Raw genomic sequence first — 25685 nt, 5'->3', positions numbered from 1 at the left:
GGGGGGGGGGGGGGGGAAGGGGATATAAAGAGGTTCAGAAAGAAAAAAGAAAGAAAGAAAGAAAAAAGAAACAAATAAAAAAAGAAAACCAATAATGAAAAAATATAAAACGGAAAAAAATATATATATATATTAGATAAACTAGTTAAAAAACGTTAAAAAAGGAAAGGGTAAAAGTTAAAAAAAATTTAGGAGAAGAAGAAAAAAAAAATTGAAAAAGAAAAAAAATTAAATTAACTGCAAGGCTAAAGAATCATGGGGAGAAAGCCACGAGTTCCGTGCTTTGCTTTCTCCTCCTCTGGAATTCCGCTGCTCTCCTTGGTATTGAAACTGCACTCCTTGGTAGGTGAACTTGGTCCCGGCTGGGTTTCTTGTTGATCTTCTGGGGGAGGGGCCTGTTGTAGTGATTCTCAAGTGTCTTTGCCCCAGGCGGAGTTGCACCGACCTTACCAGGGGCCGGGCTGAGTAATCCGCTCGGGTTTGCTTTCGGGAGCTTTTGTTCCCTGAGCGCTTTCCGTAGAGTTCCGGAGGACGGGAATGAAGATGGCGGCCTCCCAGTCTCCGGCCTGGAAGAGCCAAGAGCCTGGGGCCCCACTCCTCAGTGCGCCCTCAGAGAACAGCGCCTAATTGCTCCCGTCACCCTGGCCTCCGGCCGCTCTCCGAGCTGACTGAGCCTGCGAGCGGTTCAAGGTAAACCCAAGCTTAGAGCTCACTCCTCGGCTCTGTCTCTGTAGCCGGCTTCCCCGTTCTAATACCTGTAAGCTCTGCGACACTCAGACACCCCCGATCCTTCTGTGACCCTGCGGGACCTGAGGCCACGCTGACCCCGCGTGCGCTTCACCCCGGTTAAGCCTCTGGAGCGATGTCCCTCAGCGGAACAGACTTTTAAAAGTCCTGATTTTGTGCTCCGTTGCTCCGCCGCTTGCCGGGAGCCGGCCCCTCCCCCCGCCGTCTATCTTCCCGTCGCTTTGGATTCACTTCTCCACCAGTCCTACCTTTCAGAAAGTGGTTGATTTTCTGTTTCTAGAATTGCTGTTCTTCTTCTCTTCGATCTCCCGTTGGATTTGTAGGTGTTTGCAATCTTTAGATAAGCTAACTAGCTGATCTCCCACTACCTGAAGTAGTCTCAGCCTGCTACTTCTCCGCCATCTTGACTTCTCTCCTCCTGATTTCATTTTTTAAAAAAAGGTTTTATTTATCCATTTGACACATACACAGAGAAAGAATAAACACAAACAGGGGGCAGCAGAAAGAGAGGAAGAAGCAGACTCCCTGTTGAGCAGGGAGCCTGATGTAGGGCTCAATCCCAGGACACTGAGATCATGACCCTAACCAAAGGCAGACACTTAACTGCCTGAGCCACCTAGGTGTCCCTCTTTTTTTTCTTTCTTTTTTCTTTTTTTGAGAGAGAGAGAGTTGGGGTGGGGAGGGTCAAAGGGAGAGAGAGAATCTTAAGCAGGCCCCATGCTCAGCACAGAGCCCACCATGGGACTCCACCTCAGGACACTGAGATCATGACCTCATTCCACATCAAGAGTGAGATGTTTAATCAGCTGAGTCATTCAGGTGCCCCTCAATACTTTTTGATAAATACTCAGAAGTAGGATTTCTGGATCACATTGTAGTTCTATTTTCAACTTTTCGAAGAACCTCTATACTGTTTTCCATGGTTACACCATTTTGCATTCCCACCAACAGTGTGCAGTGTTCCAATTGTTTCAATCATAAAAGACATCATAAAGGTTTATCCGTGTTCTCGTCTATTCTTTCACCGAAAAGGGGAAAGGAGAAAATGATCACATTCTTCATAAGATTTTGCACAATGACCCAAAGTACAAGCATTTCTACCTCCTCTGGGATCAGATAGTTTTTACTTTTCATTCCTCTTAGGGTCCCACTCATTGATTCTAACTATGTACCTTTCTCTTTCCCCTGTAGACTGTAAACTAGTATATTATCCACTTTTATGTATTATCTTAAAAAGTTCATTCATGCGGGCACCTGGGTGGCTAGGTGGGTTAAAGCCTCTGCCTTCGGCTCAGGTCATGATCCCAGGATCCTGGGATTGAGCCCTGCATCAGACTCTCTGCTCAGCGGGAAGCCTGCTTCCCTTCCTCTCTCTCTGCCTGCCTCTCTGCCTACTTGTGGTCTGTCAAATAAATAAATAAAATCTTTTTTAAAAAAAGTTCATTCTTTCATTCACTCACAGATTTTATTTAAATTCCAGTTACTTAACATACAGTGCTGTATTAGTTTCAGCTGTACGATATAGTGATTCAAAACTTCCACAGAACACCTGGTGCTTGCTCATTGGGACAAGGGCACTGCTTCATCTCCTCACCTATTTAACCAATCCCCAGCCTCTCCCTCTGGTAACTATCAGTTTGCTGAGTTTAATGACGAGTTTGTTTCTTGATTTATCTCTCTCTGTCTTATTTTTTTTTCCTTTTCCTTATTTGGCTTGTTTCTTAAATTCCACATGAGTGAAATCATATGGTATTTGTCTTTCTCTGACTGACTTTTTTCCCTTAATATTATGCTCTCCAGATCCATCCATGTTGTTGCAGATGGCAAGATTTCATTCCTTTAAACTGCTGAATAATATTTCATTACTCTTATATATATTCTTAGCTCTAGTAAATTACCCCAATTGAAACTAAGGGCTCAATAACTATTTATGGATTTCTTTTGAACTAAGGTAATGAAATCAAATAAGTAGCACAAGATGAGACTTACCAAATTAATCTTTTATATCCATTTCCATGAAATTCCCTTTTAAAAGTAGAATTTGGTTCACTTTTAATCCTCACCAATCTAAGCAGTAATTTTATTTTCTGACCATGGGCATTTCCTTCATTAGGAACCTTGGAATGAATGGGGCTGGGGGTTGTGTCTGAAGAGTTGCTTCCTCTGAGGTGTCTTTGCTGACAGCTTCATTACTCTAGGGGGCACTCTAGGCTTTACCAGAAATAAGGATTTTTCTGATGGTCCAAGGTTGAACAGTTAAAAGAAAGAACAGAAATCATGTTAGCCAGTCCAATTATAGATAGCAAAGGTGTGGGAGAAGGGGACTGGGTTTGTGTAAAGCTCATCTCCGGTTTTAGGTTCTACCATTTCATATCAACCTCCGACATCTGAGTCCATGTCTCTAGAAATCCAATATACAGATAATTCTTCACAGGTACCAGGAAAGGAATATTTCTGGACATTGTGAGCATGGAAACTCAACAGAAAACAACTCTTGTTAATTAATATAAATAAAATACCCCAAACTTACTGGTCTTGAAATTATTTCAAAACCCCAGATATCTTACCTTTTTATATATCTCTGCTGAGAGTGAAGGGAGAAAGAATGAAGAAAAGAAGAGAGGAAACAATAAGGAACACAAAGAGAAGGAAAGGGAGAGATCAACATTGACTTTGAACAGCAATGCGTGGCCCAGTCAGACTCAGCTGTGTGGATGAGCAGGGTCCATGAACTGCAATAGGAGCGATGGAGATGTGAAAGTTAGAGAGGACATTGTGCAGATCTCTTATTTTTCATCAGCCAAATTCTGATTGCAATAATAATCAATACAGATTGTGACTGTCTGTCTTGGTTTCTAGAACGGTCTTGATTTCAGAAATTATGGTTACTTCAGCAATAATTAACACATGATATCAGATCATTTTCCTTTACCAGTATTTTCATATAGTTGAATTCTCACTTAGTCTCACAAACTATGCAAATTGGGGAATGGAGACACTTTTCACTGTGATTCTTCAAGGTTTTTTAGAATCCCCATTAGGCTTTGAATCTTTTAGAAATATCACTCACCTTTCCTCACACACTAACTCACAAATCACTTACATAAAGTGTTTTAAGAAAAAAAAAAATTATCCTCCTATATTAGAAGTATTACCCCTACCTCCCTGCACTGTGGGCCAGCATAGTTTTGGAGACAGGACTGTGCACTGTCCTGGGCCACTGTGGGTGGAGTCTGGAGTTCTGTGAATGACAGGGCTGAGGTGTGATTGGTGCTCAGTGGTTCTGTTGAAAGGGATTGACTGTAAGACACAGTTTCTCTGAATCCAAGACTATGCTCTGCACAGTAGGCAGAAGTACCTCATCACATAGACAAGGAATCATGAGGAGACATTGGGGAGCTCTGCTGGGGCTCCTGTGCATCCAGGTTTGCTGTGAGTGGGGGTGTTCCTCATGGGTACTCGGGTGGAGTCCACAGCCCCCAGCCCACAGCCCGCAGTGGTGTGGGGAGCTCCAAGAGGGTTCCAAAACCTCAGCGGTGTGTCTTGGGATATTTTGCAAGTTTGGGAATTGCATCGGCGACCCCCTAGACACCTCACTTGTGTTTGTTTTTCTCTTTCCACGCAGGGGTGAGAGGGATGACGGTGGAGCAGAGCCCTTCAGCCCTTAGGCTCCAGGAAGGAGACAGCTCTACTCTCAAATGCAATTTTTCCAAAACTGCGCTCAATGTGCAGTGGTTCCGGCAGCACCCCGGCGGCGGCGGTCTCACCGGACTGTTTTACATAGCTTCAGGGATGAAGCAGAGTGGAAGGTTAAACTGCACAGTGAATACTAAGGAACAGTCCAGCACCCTCCACATTACGGCGTCCCGACTGGAAGACTCAGGCACCTACCTGTGTGCAGTAGAGGCACAGTGCTCCCTGGTGATCTGCAGCCTGCACCCAAACTGCAGCTGCGCCTGCAGCCCCCGCCCTTCCTTGGGGCAGGCACTTGCTCCAACTGCGGCCTTTGCACATTTCCAGACTTTCAGATTTATGTGACAGCATGTTTTTCCTTCTAAAATTATACCAATCAGGGTTGTCATTTCACATTCCTTGCCCGTTTCTTCCCCCAGAAAGTCCTTTGCTGGTAAAAAGCTCTACCATGGCAGCATTGGAGCAAGTGACACAGATGCCCATATCCAGTACCCTGGGAAGACAGATGTCCTTGCAGTCAGCATATAAATTATTTGTAAGTAGTCAAATGGAAATGTCTTAAACAATTAGAAGATCTTGAACAAACAGAGGGATCTGACTGAATTTTTTAGTTACTGTAGATTTTTTTATTTTCAAAGAATAGTAAGGAGAATGTATATAACATTTTTTAAGTTTGTGTTTAGCTTTTTCACTATGGGAAATACAAATATAATAAAAATATTTTATTGAGGGTCAGGCACTCTGCTTATCTCATTACATATATTTTCTATTTCAGTAAAGTAATACACTGTAAATAGGTATGTTCATTTTACTCGCAAATAAAGGGAGGATTTTAGAGCATAAGTGACTTGGTGGAATCGAATTAGGGAATCTGAGGTGACATGAGAGCTTATCCTCTGAGTACCTCATCTAGAAGACTGTAGAATCATAAAATCTGAACGATGTCCTTGATCAATTCGTACGATGTGTTGACATATATCACTGACAGAAGTATCCATTTCAGTAGTTTCTAAACAGCACCTTGTGGAGAAGAGCTCATGGAAGTTTTCATTCTGCTCCATGAAAATCTATTGTTCTTCCTTGTATTTTGAATGGATCTATTTTCATGATTATTTAAAATCACTTCCAGTTTGGAAAAGGGAGTCGAAAGTTTCCAGGACAACCCTAAATGATCCCCTTCTCTGTTGTAGCCATAGACAGAGACTGTTGACCCCAAACCCAGAGTTGAAACTTGCATGTGGAAGATTCCGGCACAGACAGAATTCCAGCATGAACTGGTTTTTATGTTGAGAAAAGGGCACTGATGGGAAGGCCTGTGCCCCTGAAAATTCAGATAGAGATAGATGGGCAGAGTCTCTGAAGCTGGGAGAAAAGCTAGCTTCCTGAGCATAGGACCTGTGCAGTTACACAGCCCCCCATTCTCCCAAGGAACCCTGCCCTTGGTTTGATGCTGTGCCTTCACTGTCTTGAAATTAATACTAGTTTTAGCTTTGTACCTGTCTTTTATAAGTGAGTCCTATAAGTGGGGGAACAAGTGCCTGAGCAGAGAGATAGGTGGGCAGCAGGACTCAGGCAGGAACACATGCAGACTCAGTTTCTGGGTCACAGTAGACTGTGTGAGAGCTGAGCAGTTGGCGGGGCCACCTGTGGTGTCTGTGCCTGCTTTGGACTAGCTGGGGCTTTGACATGCAGCCAAGGGTGTAATAAGTATTGTTGGGAAATTACTACAAATGCAAAGTGTTTACATGGACATTTTGATTAAGTGGTTTGGTAGTTTCTTACACAACTAACATACTCTTATCCTATGACCTAGCAATGGCCTTCCTGAGTCCTTTTACCCAAAGGGTTGAAAACTTATGTCCACACACAAACCTGTACACAGGTGTTTTTTGGCAGTTTATTCACATTTGCCAAAACTCTGAAGTAAACAGTATGTCCTTTAACAAGCAAATGAATAAATAAATGGTGTTACATCCAAACAACGGAATATGATTTGCTGCTAAAAAGAAATGAGCCATGAAGGAGTGAAGAGATAGGGGAACCTTAAAAGCATTTTACTAAGTGAATACAGCCCATCTGAAAAGGCTATATAGGGTATGATTCTGATCCTCTGACTTTTTGGAAAAGGTAATACTATGGAGGGAGTAAAAGATTGTGGTTGCCAAGGGTTGAGGAGGGCAGCAGGGATCAATAGAACACAGAATACTTAGTGTAGTGAGCCTTGTCTGTATGATACTATAATGGTGGATACATGCCTTATACACTTGTTCACACCCACAGAATGTTGAACAGCAAGAGTGAACCCTAGAAAAACTGTGGGCTTTGGGTGACATGTTGTGGCAGTATAGGCTCATCCATTGTGAAATAGTCATGGGGAAGGTGATAGTTGGAAGGTCATACCTGTGTAGGGTTATGAGGTGGACTGAAAGCCTCAGTACACTGGCTTCATTTTTTTAAAAAGAGATTTTATTTATTTATTTGACAGACAGAGATCACAAGTAGGCAGAGAGGCAGGCAGAGAGAGAGGAGGGAGCAGGTTCCCCACTGAGCAGAGAACCCAACATGGGGCTTGATCCCCAGACCCTGGGATCATGACCTGAGCCGAAGGCAGAGGATTTATCCCACTGAGCCACCCAGGCGTCCCGGCCTCATTTTTCTTTGAACCTGGTTGAGATAGTTGAAAAGAAAAAAGTCTTCAAAACATTAAATTCAGAGACAAGAAACTAATATGTATAAAGAGTTAAAGCATTTTATTTTATTGTTTTAAATTAATTTTTTGAAGATTTTTTCACTTTTTTATTTGACACAGAGGGAAAGGGAGAGATAGCACACACAAATAGGTAGAGCAGTAGGCACAGGGAGATGAAGAAGCAGGTTCCCCACTGAGCAGGGAGCCTGATGTGGAGCTCAATACAAGGACCCTGAAATCATGACCTGAGCCAAAAGCAGAAGCTTAACCAACTGCACCACCCAGGTGCCCCAAGTTAAAGAATTTTAGAAAAATGTCTCCCCTTGAAACATTACCTAATGACACCTTTTCCCTGGTTTTTGAATAAAGTTCCCAAATTTTCATTTTGAAATGATCTCAAAAATTGTATACGCATCCCTGGCTGGAAATTTTGAAACTCCAAACTAAAGTTTTAGGAAAAAGCCAGAATCCAGAAAGCAATTGGGCTGTTTTAGAAAGTGCTTCTTGCTTTCCACGTTAGTAAGCTCATCTGCCTCCTCTAGTTTATCTCAATTCTGGAGATTCTTTCTTTTCTTCATACAATAGATAAGTTATATGTAATAAATATATATAAGAGATACAACTCTGAAAGAATATCCTGCTTACCCATGGCTCAGCCATGGAGCCCTCTGGTCTCACTGCCTGTGAGGAGTTTTCCATCAGTGAACAAAGTCCTATTTTATTTCATGTTAATATTGATATAGTTCTCCTTGATACTTTATTGATCTCATAGAAGAAATGAAAGCCCAGATAGGATCTCATTCTAAGAACCATGTCTCTGCTTCTGTCCAGTCCTCAGTGTAGGCTAGGATCAACCTCAAACACACTAGATCAAACCCACTAGAGAAAAGTCTTGGGGTTCCATGATGTAGGCAATTTCACCCACTCTGACACCAGTCCACAGTGTGTACAATCAGTCCTCAATACATATTTGCATTGTTATATAGTATAAGAGAAATTTAGAGCTCGGAGAGCCCTTAGAAATCCTTTAGTTCAACTTAAATTTACACATCAGTGACTGTATCCAAGATGACAGTATGGAACAATTAGGTAGTGAATAAGCTGGGCAAGAAAGGAAGTGGGTTTCCTCACTCCGGTTTAGCATTCTTTCCCCTGCCTCCTTGCTGTAGGGCCATTGTGCTGGGTAAAGAAAAAGTGTCTAATGCAAGCCCAGCCATATAACTGCAGCTTTGCTCTGAGAAAATTGTGGTCCATTTAGTTAGAGTACCTGAATGGGGAGTTCCAATTTGTGTAAATGTCTGAGACCTTGGGCAGGAAGGGAGACTCAGGCTGAGCCACTGTGTTTCTACAAGCAAACTCATACATCACTCACTGTTTCTGTAGGAGGAAGCCAGAGGTGACGGTGTCATGTGAACACTGACATGTATTTCTAAGGACTTTCCCCAAAATAACAAATACATTTATTATCCCAGGTGCACATCCCTTAAAGGCAGAATGAGTATAATGAGCATAAGTCACACACTATCTGCAAAATGATCTTTGGGTATTTAGGTTCCTGCAGCTGGCAGTTCATGAAGATGGTAGATGAAGTTTTCCTAGGCCATAAGGAAAAGTATATTCTATGAAAACATGATGGAGCTGGGAATTTTACACAATGGATGGCCTTATCTGTGCAACAGTTAATCCATGGAAGAGAGTCATTCATATGAATGGTCACATTAGGTTCTGAAGGTCACACCTAAAAATTGCAAAAATTGACTTTCCCACCAGTAGATGGAATTTTGCCCAGAGAAGAATTTGAGAATTCTTACTTTATGGGGAGTGGAGGATGGAATGGAAGATTCTCAGAATCAAGTTTTCCACACATAAAAACATATTTCATATATATGCATATATTTATATTTTGAGTTGATATTCTTCACCATAGCTGTCTTTAAATCTTTCAAGGTGGGAGAGGAGGATGCACATGAGTTTTATTATTTGTCCTTTTGTGGATCTAAGAGTAGGCATCACAGAAATTAGGAAAGTCTTGGTCTTGGAAGTGAGGTAGTCTTGGTTTCCCAGGGACCATTTCTTTTCTTTTTTTTTTCTTTTAAAGATTTTATTTATTCATTTGACAGACAGAGGTCACAAGTAGGCAGAGAGGCAGGCAGAGAGAGAGGAGGAAGCAGGCTCCCTGATGAGCAGAGAGCCTGATGCAGGGCTCGATCCCAGGACCCTGAGACCATGACCTGAGCTGAAGGCAGAGGCTTAACCCGCTGAGCCACCCAGGGGCCCCAGGACCATTTCTCTTGATCAGTTCTTTAGGACCAGTTTCTTTTTGGTACCATTCCCTGAGAACACACAGTATTCAAGCTTCTGTGACTTTTTTTCTCACAGAGGTCATCAGAAGATTCCAAGAGTATCACATGAATGAGAAAGGGGTGTTGGAAGAGAGAGATAATTCTGGAAACTCACAGGATTGGAGAACTTTATCAATGAGTCCTGGGGAAAGAACACTGTCATGGTATTTAGGAGAAATATGGAATGTGAAACAGTGTTGACCAGAAAGTGGGAAGCATGACAGGATGGAGAGTGGATTCTTTAGAGAAAATTCTTCTGAGTCTATGAGGCAGCATTGCATTGGAAGACATGCCATCTATTTTGATTTGGGAAAATGAAACCACTTTAAGACTAAACTCATATAGTTATATTTTCTGAGTTTGCACCTTGATGATTTCTCAGAATTTCTACTCTGTCTTTCAATACTTTTCATTATATAAGACACATAGCATTCAAATAGATTTCTTAAAGGATGTCAGAATTTCTCTATGCAAATTTGTCCCTCAGAGGCACAGGCTAAGTGAAAAGCATTTCCCCAGTGAGTTCAGTAGAGATGAGACCATAAGAAGGCAGTGCACCTGCAGAACACGTGGAGGAGAGTCTTTATCTTATTGGCTGGTTGACAATACGGGAAAGTCCTCTGTTAGAGGAAAGAAGGGACAGTCTCATAAAAGAGTTTGCTGAGCTGGCTGGAGGCTCTAATTCTGAACCTGAGCTTAACTGGGTGGAACCATGAAGACATCCATGGGAGCTTTAATCATGTTCTCGTGGCTGCAGCTGAACTTTGAGTTCAGAGTATATTAGTGGATATTCTTCAGAAGTCAAGACTGGCTTTACTCAGGTTTCCTCCACTTAGTGTAGAAAAAGAGCATTCTGAAGCACAATAACCTGGAATCTCTACTCCTTTCTCTGACTTTTTCCTTATGCACAGGTTTCAGCCAGGGAGAGAATGTGGAGCAGCATCCTTCTACCCTGAGTGTCCAGGAGGGAAGCAGCTCTGTTATCAGCTGCAGTTATTCAGACAGTGCCTCAGAATTCTTCACCTTGTATAGGCAAGAACTTGGAAAAGGTCCCCAGCTCCTTGTGTAAGGGCCTACTTAGCTAGAGCAATCCCATCTTGGTTAAACAGCCATTTTGCTGTTTATGCAGTGAACTTAAATGGACCCTGCCCCCCCAAGAAGAACTTACTTAGAAACAAGTCTGGGAAACCAGTAAAATGTGGCTGACCAGTCCCTGATAAAAGAGCCCAGATGCAAGGACCATTCAGGCCAGGTGGAGGTGTCCAATCAGTAAAGCACACCTACTATCTCCCTAACCACCAAAGAATGCAAACTCTGCCTTTTGCATAGCCAAACTAAGGCACTAATTCTGACCAGAGTGATAGGGTAGTTCAAACATCTATTATAGGGTAATCAATTGGCCACCCGTGTGTCACCTAACATGACTATGCAACTTTCTCTGTGTGCTACGATCTCATTGGCCAGGCTCAACCACATGGCCTTTGCTCTATAAACGTTGGTCTGTGAGCCTAGGCGAGGGGGGGTGTCGCTCTCTCTGTAAGAGACGGCCCCAACCAGTCGGTTTGATTCTCGGTGCTGGCGTGAAATAAAGCTTTGCTTTACCTTCACCTTGTATCAGTTTCGCTCCTTTGATCACAGACCCCAACATTTGGGGGCTTGTCTGGGATTAAATGACGAGAACTGAGCCAGCATCAGAATATCTGGGAAAAGCCTCCGGAGGTAAGATCTTGAGATTTTATTTTGCAAGATCCTGTCTGTCTGTCTGGTTGTGGAGCTCCAGGGTTATAGCCCACTGGGGAGAAGCTGGATGCAGCATTGCTCCCCAGGGCTGGAGTGGATGTGGGGATGCCCCATCCCTCCACTGGTAGATCGCCAGGGGGTTTCCATCCCCCTAGGCGGTTAGGGGACCGAGAAAATCCCCATCAGTGGCAGGTTGTGTTTTTGAGTTAGGATTATATCTTGCACACCCTTAGACTTGATATCTGGTCAAGTAAGGGCCGCTGGGTCTGTGGTTGTCTTTGTCTTGTCTTTTTGTTGTCTGTTGTGTTGTTTGTTGTGTTTGAAGAAATGGGGCAAGCAGGGAGTAAGGGACACCCCTGTCACACCTCCGTGACACCCCTAAGTCTTGTTCCTCAGCATTTCAAGGATTTTCAGAGTAAAGCCACCCAGCCAGGTGACAGGGCTTACCAAGGAAAACTAAAAACACTCTGCCAGTTAGAGTGGCCCACTTTCTCCACAGGGTGGCTGCCAGAAGGAACATTTGCCTTGGCTCAAATCTACTGTACCCAGAGTAAGGTCTTCGATCTCCATCAAGACCAAATACCGTACATCGTGGCCTGGCGATACCTGGTGGAAGAGCCTCTGTCATGGCTCAAGTGTCACCTTTCCCCTACTAACAAAACCATTTCTCTCCCTCTAAGGCAGGTCAGATCACCAAAACCAGAACATAAAAATGAGAGAGAACCAGGGAAGAAGATCATCCTGCCTCCATCAGATGTGGAGGACATGGAACTTCCCCCACCTTATCTGTCCCCTTAACCTGACTCTAGGTCCCAAGATACCCTTACCAGTCCACCTCACACACTGTTGGGATCCACCTATGGGACCACCAAGCAGAAAGACCGCCCTGATGCTTCCCCTTCCCTCTACCCTCCTCTTCCACCTTCTACCTCACCAGTTCCATTGGCACCAATGCTGCCTCTCCATGAGGTTGCTTTACCAGATGGGAGAGGGCGTCCCCACCTAACCTATATCCCTTTCTCCTCTTCTGATATCTGTAACTGGAAGGCCCAACATAAATCCTTCTCTGTTAATCCTCAGGATTTAATTAGTCTCTTGGAGAGAGTTAATTAAATTAAATTTAATTAAATTTAATTAAAGAGAGCTAATTAAATTAAATTAAAGACTAATTTAATTAGTCCTTCTTACCCCCCAGCCCTCTTGGGTGGATATTCAGCAGCTCCTTATGGCCCTCTTTAACACAGAAGAGAGGGATCGCATTATGTGAGAAACCTATAAAGTGATAAATGAGAGACTTGGCCGGGACCTTGATCCCTGGCAAATGGAGGACTACTGCCCAAATGAACCCCTCAACTGGGATCCAAACTCCGATGAAGGTAAGGAGAGCTTACGTTTCTACCACCAAGATCTACTGGGAGGTCTCCTTGTGGCTGCAAGGAGACTTATAAATTTATCTAAAATTAGTGTGGTGACTCAAGGGGGCTTTCCTAGAAAGGCTTATTGAGGCCTATAAAATGTATAGTCCGATTGACCCTGAGGTGCCTGAAAATCAGAGGACAATAAATTTTGCTTTTGCCAGTCAGTCAGCCCCAGACATAAGGAAGAAACTTCAGAAAATTGAAGGATTTGAAGGGAAGAATCTGATTGAGTTAGTGGAAATAGCAGAAAAGGTGTTTAACAATAGGTATGCACAGGAAGATAGAAAACAGGCCAAGAAAATAGTTAAGGTTTGGCATTACATGAGGCAGGAAGGAGACAGGAGGCAAGAGGTTATTGGAAAGGGAAAAGGCAGGTAGGAGATGGTCAATGGAAAGAAAAGCCTAAGCACAGAGAAAACAGGTGGGAAGACTTAGATTCAGACTGGTGTGTTTACTGCAAGGAAGAAGGACACTGGGCCAAGGAGTGCCCCAAAAAGAAGGCAGCAATGCTGGCCACCAAAGACAGAAGGGGCCATGGTTCCGAACCCCTCTCCGAAACTCATGTCAAAATTGAGGTGGAGGGGAAATCAATTGATTTTTTGGTGGACATGGGAGCCCAATTTTCATCACTACTTAAACCTATGGGAGAACTATCTGGAGAGGAAGTCTGGGTCCAAGGGGCAAATGACACAGAAAGTCATAAATGGACAACAGAAAGGACTCTAAATTTGTCCTTGGGAGTAGTCAAACATCAATTCTTGGTCCTCCCTAATGCCTCATATAACCTGAAGGGAAGAGATCTCCTCCACAAACTACGAGCTGGCATTCAGTTCTCCGAAGTAGATATAACTGTAACTTTGAGAGAACCCACTGTGCACATGCTTGTGGCAGCAGTAGATGAATACTTCTTTACAAGCCAGTCTCAAAAGCAGAGGAGACAGTTGTGGGGGGGGGAACCTTCTCCAAACCCTACAGGTCGAATTTCCCGAAGTCTGGGCAGAAGGGAAGCCCCCTGGCTTGGCCAAGGGACAGCCTCCAGTGGTGGTACAGTTAAAAGCGATGGCTATATTCGCATCCGGCAATACTCCCTCCCCTGGGAAGCAAAGGAAGGGATCAGAAAACACATTAACCACCACATTAACCACCTCTGAGGAGATGGGATCCTAGTTCCTTACAAGTCTCCATGGAACACACCTTTGCTGCCCATCAAAAAGGCTGAGACTGGGGAGTACTGACCCATTCAGGACTTGTGGGAAGTTAATAAATGGGTTGAAGATATCCACCCAGCAGTGCCTAACCCCTATACCCTACTCTCCCTCCTGGGCCCCAAAAGAACTATGTATACCACCTTAGATCTCAAGGATGCATTCTTCTGCATAACTTTAGCAAGGGAGTCTCAGCCCCTTTTTGCTTTTGAATGGTCTGACCCACAGGAGGGTTTCCAAGGCCAGCTCACCTGGACAAGACTTCCCCAAGGATTCAAGAATTCACCCACTATCTTCGATGAGGCCCTGCATGAGGATTTACATGAGTACAGAACTTCTAACCTGGGAGTCACTCTGTTACAGTATGTTGATGACTTGCTAATAGCCGCTGAGGACTATGAGTCATGCTTGCGGGGGACGAGAGCCCTCTTACAGACTCTGCAGGAAAAAGGGTATCAGGTGTCAACAAAGAAAGCACAGCTTTGTCAGAGCCATGCCACTTATTTAGGCTTTGATCTCCATGAGGGAGTGCGTTCACTGTCTGAGCCCAGGAAACAGGTGATCACCTGATACCCCCACCCCACCACCCCCTGACAAGTGAGGGAGTTTCTTGGGACGGTGGGCTACTGTAGGCTGTGGATACCACGGTTCGAGGAGATTGCCCGACCTCTCTACAAACTGATTAAGGGAGGACTCACTATGATAGAGTGGACAGCTGAGGCAGAAGGAGCATTTCGAGAATTACAAACAGCCTTACTGAGTGCCCCAGCATTGGCTATCCCAGATGTTACCAAGCCCTTCCACTTGTATGTGGATGAAAAGGCAGGGGTGGCCAAAGGGGTTTTGACTCAGACTCTGGTACGTTGGCAAAGGCCAGTAGCCTGTCTTAACAAGAAACTAGATCCAGTAGCGGCTGGGTTCCCCCCTTGCCTCCGCATAACTGCTGCCATGACCCTCCTGGTCAAGGATGCAAGTAAATTGACTTTGGGTCAAAATCTCATCTTGACCAACATTCATGCTACCGAGGGCCTTCTCCGGACTCCACCCGACTGATGGATGATGAACACCCGAGTGACAGGTTATCAGGCCCTCCTCCTCAATGAACCAAGAGTGACCTTCCAGCCCCCGGTGGTGCTAAATCCAGCCACACTGCTGCCAGAGGAGCTGGCTGACCACCACATGATTGTGGGGAAGTCTTCACCCAGGTGGCAGGAATAAGGCCGGATCTCAGAGACACTCCCCTCCCAGATGCAGAAATGACTCTGTTTACAGACGGGAGTAGCTACGCGGTTGATGGAAAGAGGTATGTGAGGGCTGTGTTGGTTTCTCCTGAGCAGGAACTCTGGACAGCAGTCCTGCCACAAAAAGCAGAGCTGATTGCACTCACCAAAGCACTGCAGATGGCCAAGGATAAGACCGCCAACATCTATATGGTCAGCAGGTATGCCTTTGCTACTCTCCATATATATGGGGCTATTTATAAAGAAAGGGCCCTATTAACAGCAGAAGTAAAAGGAATTAAAAACAGAGGAGAAATATTAGCTCTCCTCTGGGCTATTTGGGACCTGAAAGAGGTGGCCATTATGCATTGCCCAGGTCACCAAAAGGGGACTGATCTGATTTCAAAAGGAAACCAATTAGCAGATCAAGCCACAAAGCAAGCAGCCTGAGAAATCGTGCAAGAGCTGGTAATACTCCCAGCTCCAGCCCTACCAGAAAAAACAGACTATTCAGAGGAAGATTTAAAATATTTACAAAAATGGGTTAAATTAGACTATGAAGGGGACTGGGCTAAGACTAGAACAGGAAAGTTAATTCTTCCTCAAAGACTAAGAAAGAAATTAGTAAGTGAAATACATCAGAGCATTCATTTGGGGACACACAAGCTCAAGGAGCTTATGGGCAAGCAGTTCCAGGTTTCTAAATTAGAGCGTATGGCTCAGGACGTGGTTGATAAATGTGCTCAACATCAGGTGGTAAATGGGGAGGAACTAAAATCGGAAGAGGGAAAAGAGAAAGAGTTAAGGAACCAGGAATTTATTGGGAAATGGATTTTACAGAGATGAAACTAGGAAAATATGGACATAGGTACATGTTAGTTTTTGTGGATAACTTTTCAGGCTGGGTAGAGGCTTTTTCCACCAAACATGAGACGGCAGGAATGGTAGCCAAAAAGCTACTAGAAGAAATAATTCCTAGGTTTGGGTTGCCTCTCACAATTGGGTCAGACAACGGCCCTGCATTTGTGAGTTAAGTTTCATAGGCATTGGCCAAGGCTGTGGGCACTATTTGGAAACTACATTGTGCCTACTGGCCCCAGAGCTCCAGGCAAGTAGAGAGAATGAAACGGACACTTAAAGAGACCTTAACAAAGCTAATTCTGGAGACTGGCGGTGGATGGGTGGATCTCCTTCCTTTCACCCTCCTTAGGGCGCGCTGTACACCCTACTTAAATAAGGTGACCCCATTTGAAATAATGTTCAGGAGACCCCCCCCCCACCCCGCTCTGCCCTCAGCTACAAGAGGTTGCCCTAGCAGAAATGTTACTGCAGGCGCTACAGTCTATCTTAAAAAGATCTGAACTGCCCACAGTAAGATGGAAACAGAGGTGGATCCACATCCTTACCAACCCCGGGACTTGGTTTGAATACGCCACCACTGAGTGGGAACTTGGAATGTCTCTGGAAGCGACCATTTACTGTCATCCTGACTACCCCACGGCAGTAAAAGTAGAGGGCATCAGAGCCTGGATTCACTTGGGTCACGTCAAACGAGCCAAGGACGAGGATGCCCCCCAGAGATGGATGCCACTGCCAATGGATCCCGCCGATCGTGGACTAAAGCCAAGACTCAAAAAACAATGAGTTCGTTGAGTTCATTGTTGCTCCTATTGTTACCTGTTTATGTAAAAACGTCTGAGTCACCTCATCAGACAGAAAAGTATAGATGGGAAATTAGATGAATGGAATTAGTAGAAGTGGAAAAGATTATACAAAGCAGTGAATGGCTAACTCATTGGCCAACTGTGCAATTTAATGTAACCATATGTCAACTGGCACCCGTAAACCCCTGCATTGCATACACCCCTTATTACATGTGTCCTAATACGGGGGTCCATACAGAATGTGGGGGGGGGCTTCAGACTATTACTGTGCATGATGGGGTTGTGAAAAAATAGCCTCTGACTGGGGAAGAAACCATGATCCCCATATAACTGTAGTACCCACCAGAATGAACAACTGTGTAACACACACACAAAAAAAAAATTGTTGGGAATTTGGCTGTGGGGATCTTCCCCTCAACCAAGTCCTGGCAATATGGGAGGTTTTGTGCAAATATATCTATCACAATCATCAACCCCAAAGACCGTCTTTGGGAGTATGGCCAATCTTGGGGCCTCAGATATTATAAAGCTGGCACAGACAGAGGCGGGCAATTCACCATCCAAAAAATAAAGGTTAGAAAACCACCCCAGCCTATAGGGCCGAACCCAGTTTTGAATACTCCCAAGCCACCAAAATCAACCAGACCACCCATCACCCCAACTCCAAAAGAGGCTGTCATGGAGGATAAAAAAGAGTGTTGACAATGACAACAGCGCTGCCAAAGTTTTACTCCCATTGGTAGATTCAATGTTGAGCTTTTTAAATACTTCAGATCCTAATATTACTCGGGACTGTTGGCTATGCTTAAACCCCCCATATTATATTGGAATGGGGGCCAAACTTACCATAGGGACTCAGAAGGGGCAGATTAGGAATGAAAGTTCTTATGACTCTTGTGAATGGGGAAAGGTGCCTGGACTAACCCTAGGGGATATAGAAGGAAAGAGACTTTGCCTTGCGACACAAAAATGAAAGCAAGCTTCCCAATATAAGGACCTATGTGAGACCATAATAGGCCCTACTGTCTTCACTAACTTCCTTAAGGCCCCCGCTGGGGCCTGGTTTGCTTGCAGTTCAGGGCTCACGCCATGTCTTAATCTTGCTTTGTTCCAAAACTCTTCCTGGAACTAATTCTGTATAACTGTCCACCTCCTTCCCCAAGTAGATTATTATGGAGGAACCGAGGGGTTCCAACATTTACTGCAGGGATAGAATGGACAAAGCATGTGGTTCGCATCCTAATTCCAGCACTAGTGGTGGCAGGGATAGCAGGGCCCACAGCAGTAGGAACCGCAGCCTTAATAAAGGAAAAAGTAGATTTTGAGGCTCTTGGGTCCCAAGTAGATGCTGACCTGCGCTATATGCATGAAAATATAGACAAGCTAACTGATTCCTTGAGCTCTTTAGCTAAAGTAGTACTGCAAAATAGAAGAGGGCTTGACATACTATTCCTAGAAAAAGGGGGGCTGTGCGTAGCCTAGGAGAGGAATGCTGCTTCTGGGTAAATCACACTGGAGTCATTAAGAACAGTCTGGTGGCCGTTAAAAAAAGACTAGATGAGCACGAACAACAACACAGGAACTCCCAGGGATGGTATAAAAGTTTGTTCAACTAGTCTCCGTGGATGACTTCCCTAATATCAGCAATTGCACGCCCCCTGGTTTTACTGTTACTGAGTTACTTTTTGGCCCCTGCATTATAAACACCCTAATGTCATTTGTACAAAAGAGAATTGGGGCAGTAAAAATGTTAATGTTACAAGCTCAATATAACCCCTTACAACAGGAGGACATAGAACTGGCTGAAAAGTCAAGGATTTGACTAATCTCCAAAGAAAAGGGGGGAATGTAAGGGCCTACTTAGCCAGAGCAACCCATCTCAGTAGAACAGCCATTTTGTTGTTTATGCAGTGAACTTAAATTGACCCTGCCCACCTAGAGGAACTTTCTTAGAAGCAAGTCTAGGAAACCAGTAAAATATGGCTGACCAGTCCCTGATAAAAGAGCCCAGATACAAGGACGGGTCAGGCCAGGTGGGAGTGTCCAATCAGTAAAGCGCACCTATTATCTCCCTAACCACCAAAGAATGTAAACTTTGCCTTTTGGGTGCCAAACTAAGGCGCTAATTCTGACCAGAGTGATAGGCTAGTTCAAACAGCTACTATAAAGTAAATTGTAATTCAACTGGCCACCCGTGTGTCACCTAGTATGACTATGCAACTTTCTCTGTGTGCTACAATCTCATTGGCCAGATGCAACCACATGGCCTTTGCTCTGTAAAAGCTGATCTGTGAGCCTGGGGGTGGGCGTCACTCTCTCTGTAAGAGACGGCCCCAAGTGGTCAGTTTGATTCTCAGTGCTGGCACAAAATAAATCTTTGCTTGACCTTCGCTTTGTATCAGTCTCCCTCCTTTGATCACGGACCCCAACACTTACATACATTCGTTCAAGCATGGCCACAAAAGAAGACCAAAGACTCACTGTCTCATTGAATGAGACAGCAAAATATCTCTCCCTGCACATCAGAGACACCCAGCCTGAAGACTCAGCTGTGTACTTCTGCACAGCAAGCACACATGGCTTCCCAGGCACCTGCTGCCTGCACTCAAACCTGGGACTGGGGCAGCCACTGTCCTTTGACACAGACCTTCAAGGATAGCTTTTGTGCTGTTGTTTATGTACAAGTGGAAGCTAACGCATTAGACATTAAAAGCATACAAGAGGAAGAGTATGCTCATGATGACCTGGACAGAGTTAGAACATTTTGTTAGATGACTGTTGCCTAATGGATTCTTGAAGGCAGTTAGTACTGTTTTATCTTGAAATCTGGGTTTTAAAGATGACTTTATATTTGCTATCAGACTCCTTTCCTATAAATAACTCCTTAGTAAGAGTATAACTGTCCTTATTATGGATGGACTCAAACACTGTGTTTCAAAAGAAGCATTTATGATATTTCTGATTCTGAAACATAACTGGACATATAGAAATATGGAAAGTACAAATATGCAAATAAAAATTCTGTGATCACATAATATTGCTAATACTGCTTTTAGTGTATAAAATTCCTTATTATAATTATGATCGTGATTTTTTCACTTTATGTATTTTGATTTGAGCTTGCCCCTTTCATCATTTTTTTCCCTCAAATATCTGCTTTATTTTGTTTTTTAAATTAGTCATTTAACATGTGTTTTAAAATAGCTCTGTGAGATATTTTACTTAATTACATTTTCATATTAATTTTGTTCCTCTGTATTTCGGGCAAAATTTGAGAGCCATTTCTATGTGCTTTGATTACTTTCTTGTTCAGAAATTTTGTCACAGGTTTTCTTTTAGTGCCTAGGGATAGTAAGTAATATTTGTGTGTTTGAGGGAAATTAAGCAGGGAGTGGTTTGACAATGTGAGCTTCAGATAAAACTCAGAAATCTATTCTCATTTACAAAATTCTGTATCTGTTCACAAAAACACTTTCATAGAATTTGGGAGACAGAATTTTGTATTTTATTCACTGCTATATTTTCACTAGGTAGAACAAACATTTTCACATAATTCATTATCAGTAGATGTTAACGAAGGAAGGAAAGAAGAATTCTTCTATTCATAATTTAATTTAAGCTTTATGATGGGATTGAATTTGTAAATTTATTTGTGACAAATAAAAGTCCTTGAAGTATATGCCTGATTATTTGATTGTTTTACAACATACTGTTTCTTTCTATTTATATATGTCTCTTTCTAATAGTGTGCAGTGGTTTGAAGATAATTCAATTTTTCCTGGACTTGTAAATTTTTGGTATCATTATAATGAAAACTTTTCTTTCTGAGATATATGGGAAAATATTTATATGTGTGTATCAGCCACCTTACTATTTTTTAAAAGATTTTATTTATTTGAGAGAGAGAGAGAGAGAGATCACAAGTAGGCAGAGAGGCAGGCAGAGAGAGGGGTGGGGGAAGCAGGCTCCCTGCTGAGTAGAGAGCCTAATGTGGGGCTCAATCCCAGGACCCTGGGATCTTGACCTGAACTGAAGACAGAGGCTTTATTTAACCCACTGAGCCACCCAGGCGCCCCTAAAGATTTTACTTATTTGTTTATTTGTCAGAGAGAGAGAGAGCCCAAGCACGGGGAGCAGCAGGCAGGGGAGAAGCAGGCTACCTGCTAAGCAAGGAGCATCATGCGGGACTCAACCCCAGGACCCTGGGGTCATGACCTGAGCAGAAGGTAGAGACTTAACCCACTGACCCACCCAGGTGCAGCTCAGCCCCCTTACTATTATTAGTAGATTGCACAAAGTCATTTGGAGTAATTGCTAATGTAGAGATGACCTGTTACCAACCTCCATGCCACATATATTCACAGTTCACAGAATTAAACATTGTTAATCACAACCTTCTTTTCTAAAAATGTTATTTCTCTAGTGTTGTAGAGACATCAGTGGAGCTAATAAAGTTGTGTAAATATTTAATTCTCTCATTCTCCCACCTCTGCTCAAGGGTAGGCTCCTTACAAGGTTCCTGTAGGTCTTCCTCACTAAGGATGGATATAATTGGCAATTGTCATGGTGAGAGTGGTTTCTCTTAGCGGAGTTACAGTTGTGAGTTATTTGCTCACTGGCTTTTTCTTATTGGGAAACGCCTCAAATTAAATTCAGCTTATCACATCTGACCAAAGGAGGTTAGAACTGTAACCCAACATGTCAATGGGCTTGATTCTTTCCCTCCTTATACTGCCAGCTCCTGTGCAGTAGAGGGAAGATGACTCCTGATTGGTGCCTTTCCTCCAAGCCTGATAATGAAGTCAGAAGGAAGCATGCTTCTATATCATTCGTTTATTTCCTCTTAAATCAATTAGAGGCAAAAGAAAGGGTGGAGTTCCTACAGGTTTGAATGCTTGGTCATACTGAGGTGAGAATTGTTGCAGTGGAAGAAAACAAGTGTTTTAGCCTGGTGTGCACTGAGTCTCGATCCAGACACATTCAGGTTTAAACCTTCATCATGTTTGGTGTATTTGTTTCCTATGTCCTGGGACAAGGTAATACAAACTTTTAGGCCTTCTCTGGATCCTGTGAAGCCAGATTGGGTGCTGAGATTCTCCCTTTTGTTGCTTTCTCTAGGATGGTGCTGAGTGAACTTGGGTGATTTCTCCCAGTCTGGGAGAGTGGGGCTGCTCTCTGCGCATGCTCGCTAGCCTCTTACAAAAGCTCACTGCTGTTGCCCCCCTGTGTGCACTGGTGGGAGGCCACAGGGTGGGAAGAGTATGGGTGAGGGGCTGAGTGCTGTGTGTCGTGTTTAGTGTAATTAGATTTGTTTTTTGTGCATCATCTGTACTCCCATTTAGTTTCTGAGTGTTCTGCTCTGTGGTGTAGTTTTTACTAGTGTCCTTTCCTTCTTATTAACACCTCTAGCATTAATCCTCCACACTTTAGGTTTATTTGCTTCCCACCAGTCTTATCCACAGATGCTCATAATTAGGAGCTCTTAGGGGAACACTGTGAAGGAGCAGAGTGTGAATTTTCCACTTTGACTTCAACACTCCTTCAAAATCACTTTTTTTTTAATTTTTTACTTTTTTATTTCTTTTCAGTGTAATAGTATTCATTGTTTTTGCACCACACCCAGTGCTCCATGCAATCCGTGCCCTCTCTAATACCCACCACCTGGTTTCCCCAACCTCCCACTCCCCACCCCTTCAAAACCCTCAGATTGTTTTTCAGAGTCCATAGTCTCTCATGGTTCACTTCCCCTTCCAATTTCCCTCAACTCCCTTCTCCTCTCCATCTCCCCTTGTCATCCATGTTATTTGTTATGTTCCACAAATAAGTGAAACCATATGATAATTGATTCTCTCTGCTTGACTTATTTCACTCAGCATAATCTCTTCTAGTCCCGTCCATGTTGCTACAAAAGTTGGGTATTCATCCTTTCTGATGGAGGCATAATACTCCATAGTGTATATGGACCACATCTTCCTTATCCATTCGTCCGTTGAAGGGCATCTTGGTTCTTTCCACAGTTTGGCGACCGTGGCCATTGCTGCTATAAACATTGGGGTACGGATGGCCCTTCTTTTCACTACATCTGTATCTTTGGGGTAAATACCCAGTAGTGCAATTGCAGGGTCATAGGGAAGCTCTATTTTTAATTTCTTGAGGAATCTCCACACTGTTCTCCAAAGAGGCTGCACCACCTTGCATTCCCACCAACAGTGGAAGAGGGCTCCCCTTTCTCCACATCCTCTCCAACACACATTGTTTCCTGTCTTGCTAATTTTGGCCATTCTAGCTGGTGTAAGGTGGTATCTCAATGTGGTTTTGATATGAATCTCCCTGATGGCTAGTGATGATGAACATTTTTTCATGTGTCTGATAGCCATTTGTATGTCTTCATTGGAGAAGTGTCTGTTCATATCTTCTACCCATTTTTTGACATGATTATCTGTTTTGTGTGTGTTGAGTTTGAGGAGTTCTTTATAGATCCAGGATATCAGAAGAGACACCAAATCGCTAAGGAAATGTTGAAAAACAAAAATAAAACTGGGGGCATCACATTACCTGATTTCAAGCTTTACTACAAATCTGTGATCACCAAGACAGCATGGTACTGGCATAAAAACAGACACATAGACCAGTGGAACAGAGTAGAGAGCCCAGATATGGACCCTCAGCTCTACGGTCAAATAATCTTCGACAAAACAGGAAAAAATATACAGTGGAAAAAAGACAGTCTCTTCAATAAATGGTGCTGGGAAAACTGGACAGCTGTATGTAGAAGAATGAAACTCGACTATTCTCTTACACTGTACACAAAGATAAACTCAAAATGGATAAAAGACCTCAACGTGAGACAGGAATCCATCAGAATCCTAGAGGAGAACATAGGCAGTAACCTCTTCAATATCAGCCACAGCAACTTCTTTCAAGATATGTCTCTAAAGGCAAAGGAAACAAAAGCGAAAATGAACTTTTGTGACTTCATCAAGATCAAAAGCTTCTGCACAGCAAAGGAAACAGTCAAGAAAACAAAGAGGCAACCCACGGAATGGGAGAAGATATTTGCAAATGACAGTACAGTCAAAATCACTTTTTGCCAACACCTGGCTCAGTTTGCACACTTCCCAGCATTGTTTGTTTATTGTTCACACTCCAAAATCCTCATTCTCTCTGTTTCCCTCCTTCCACCTCTAACCCCATTCCTGCAGTTCCTTAAAATTTGGATGGTAATGGGTAGTTGATAATTGGTCTTGCATTCTAACACTCTCGTATTTGATTTGAAGGCAGATGTATAGAGTAGAAATCTTAAAAATAATCTCTTAAAATATTTTTAATTATAAAATTTTACCATTTAACATACAATTTACCATTTTACCAGTTTTTAAATGTACAATTTACTGGTATGAAATACATTTACATTGTTGTTCAATAAGAAACCGCATTGATTTCTAGAATACTTTTCATCTTGAAAAACAAAATATTTGTAGTCATTAAACAATAACTCTCCATTACTCCATCCCTCCAGTCCTTGGGAACTACCATTCTGCTTTCTCTTTTCATGAGTTTGATCAGTTTAGATATCTCATAGAAGTCGATTCTGCAGTATGGGTCATTTTGTGACATTTTATTTAACATAATCTACTCAAGATTCATCTATGTTGCAACATGTGACAGAATTTCTTTCCTTTTCAAGGTTGAGTAATCTTCCAGTGTATGTCATATCCCATTTTGTTTATCCATTCCTGCCTGTTGATGGACTTTGGGGTTGCTTCCACTTTTTGGTAGAAATAGAAATTCAGAAACATCTCAATATTTTTGGTATATAGGCAAATTCTTCCCATTTTTGAGTATATACCAGAAGTGGATTGCTGAATCATAAGGTAATTCTGTTTCTAGGTTTTTGAGAAAGGTTTATACTTGTTAACTGGAACAACTATGCTCTAGACTGGGTTACCACAAATAATTGTTAAGGAATAGAGTGATCACTAGTCATAAGTGGAGCTCCAATATCACTGAATCGCAAAATGGTTTGTCCCTTTTGCTACAATCCATTGCATAGATCAGGTGTCAATAATCAGTCTGAATGGAATGGTGAAGACTCTACTCAGGTGTCAGGCCCTCGATAGCAGTTTGGGCATCCATTATAATGTATTTCCTTTCCAATTTTGGTAAAGGGGCCAAACCTGCACATATTTGAATCTCTTTCTTAGTTCCAGCTATATAATAAAGAGCCTGTTAAAGAGTGTCTTAAAATATTTCAAAGGCTTTGGAAGAAGTCATTTTGCTACCCTGCAGTCTCTCTTCCATTTTTTCTCTGTAAACAATCCTTAGTGGCAAATACAGGAAATGGGTTTTTTTTTTGTTTGTTTGTGTCTGTTTCATTTTAAAGAATAGTACATTATTGAATAAGTTTTATTATCAGAAAAATAAGCTTCAATCTTTGATGATGGCCAGATTATATGGTGGAAAACAATTTCCTTTGTTTTCCATACTGATGGAAAGGTTTCTACTAAATGAAAAAAGTCATACAAGTATATTCACAAATATAGCACCTATCTCAAAACATTTCACATGATTATTCACATCACTCATACAATGACATACAAATCTGTCATTCTGTCAGATAAGATAAAATATACCAGTAATGAAAAAAAATACAAAATCTTCAAACAAAAATTAATAAAAATGTACAAGACTGTCCTGACATACCTTAGGGAAATTATTTCTTATATACATACTCCTAAAACTTTGGATTGGTTTATATGAATAGCATACCAAGTAAAGATTTAAAAAAAACCTCATTTTAGAAATAACTCTGGTTACTCCCATACCCCACAGGTCATATCTGAAGATTTAAACAGCAATCATGGATTTTGAAAAAAAAAATGTATATATAAACTGTATATATATAATCTTACCTATAAAAACAATAGAAGGAACTTCAAACTCAAAGGTTATGCAAAGTAACACACA

General features: G+C 42.7%; 2 gene segments (V, D, J or C); both read left to right on the top strand.

Annotated features, from left to right (window-relative positions):
* Nucleotides 1–4127: 4127 nt before the first annotated feature.
* Nucleotides 4128–4785, top strand: LOC116867375. The segment is given in 2 exon segments: nucleotides 4128–4179; nucleotides 4373–4785. Coding segments are annotated over 2 exon segments (465 nt in total).
* A 5425-nt stretch (nucleotides 4786–10210) lies between these two features.
* LOC116867374 lies at nucleotides 10211–19377 on the top strand. The segment is given in 3 exon segments: nucleotides 10211–10235; nucleotides 10383–10536; nucleotides 19155–19377. Coding segments are annotated over 3 exon segments (402 nt in total).
* Nucleotides 19378–25685: the final 6308 nt, after the last annotated feature.

Source organism: Lontra canadensis, unplaced genomic scaffold (assembly GCF_010015895.1).
Source record: "Lontra canadensis isolate GAN:19392208 unplaced genomic scaffold, GSC_riverotter_1.0 scaffold12, whole genome shotgun sequence".
Taxonomy (NCBI): domain Eukaryota; kingdom Metazoa; phylum Chordata; class Mammalia; order Carnivora; family Mustelidae; genus Lontra; species Lontra canadensis.
Note: the sequence above shows the minus strand (reverse complement) of the source record. Positions and strands in the feature narration are given on the sequence as shown.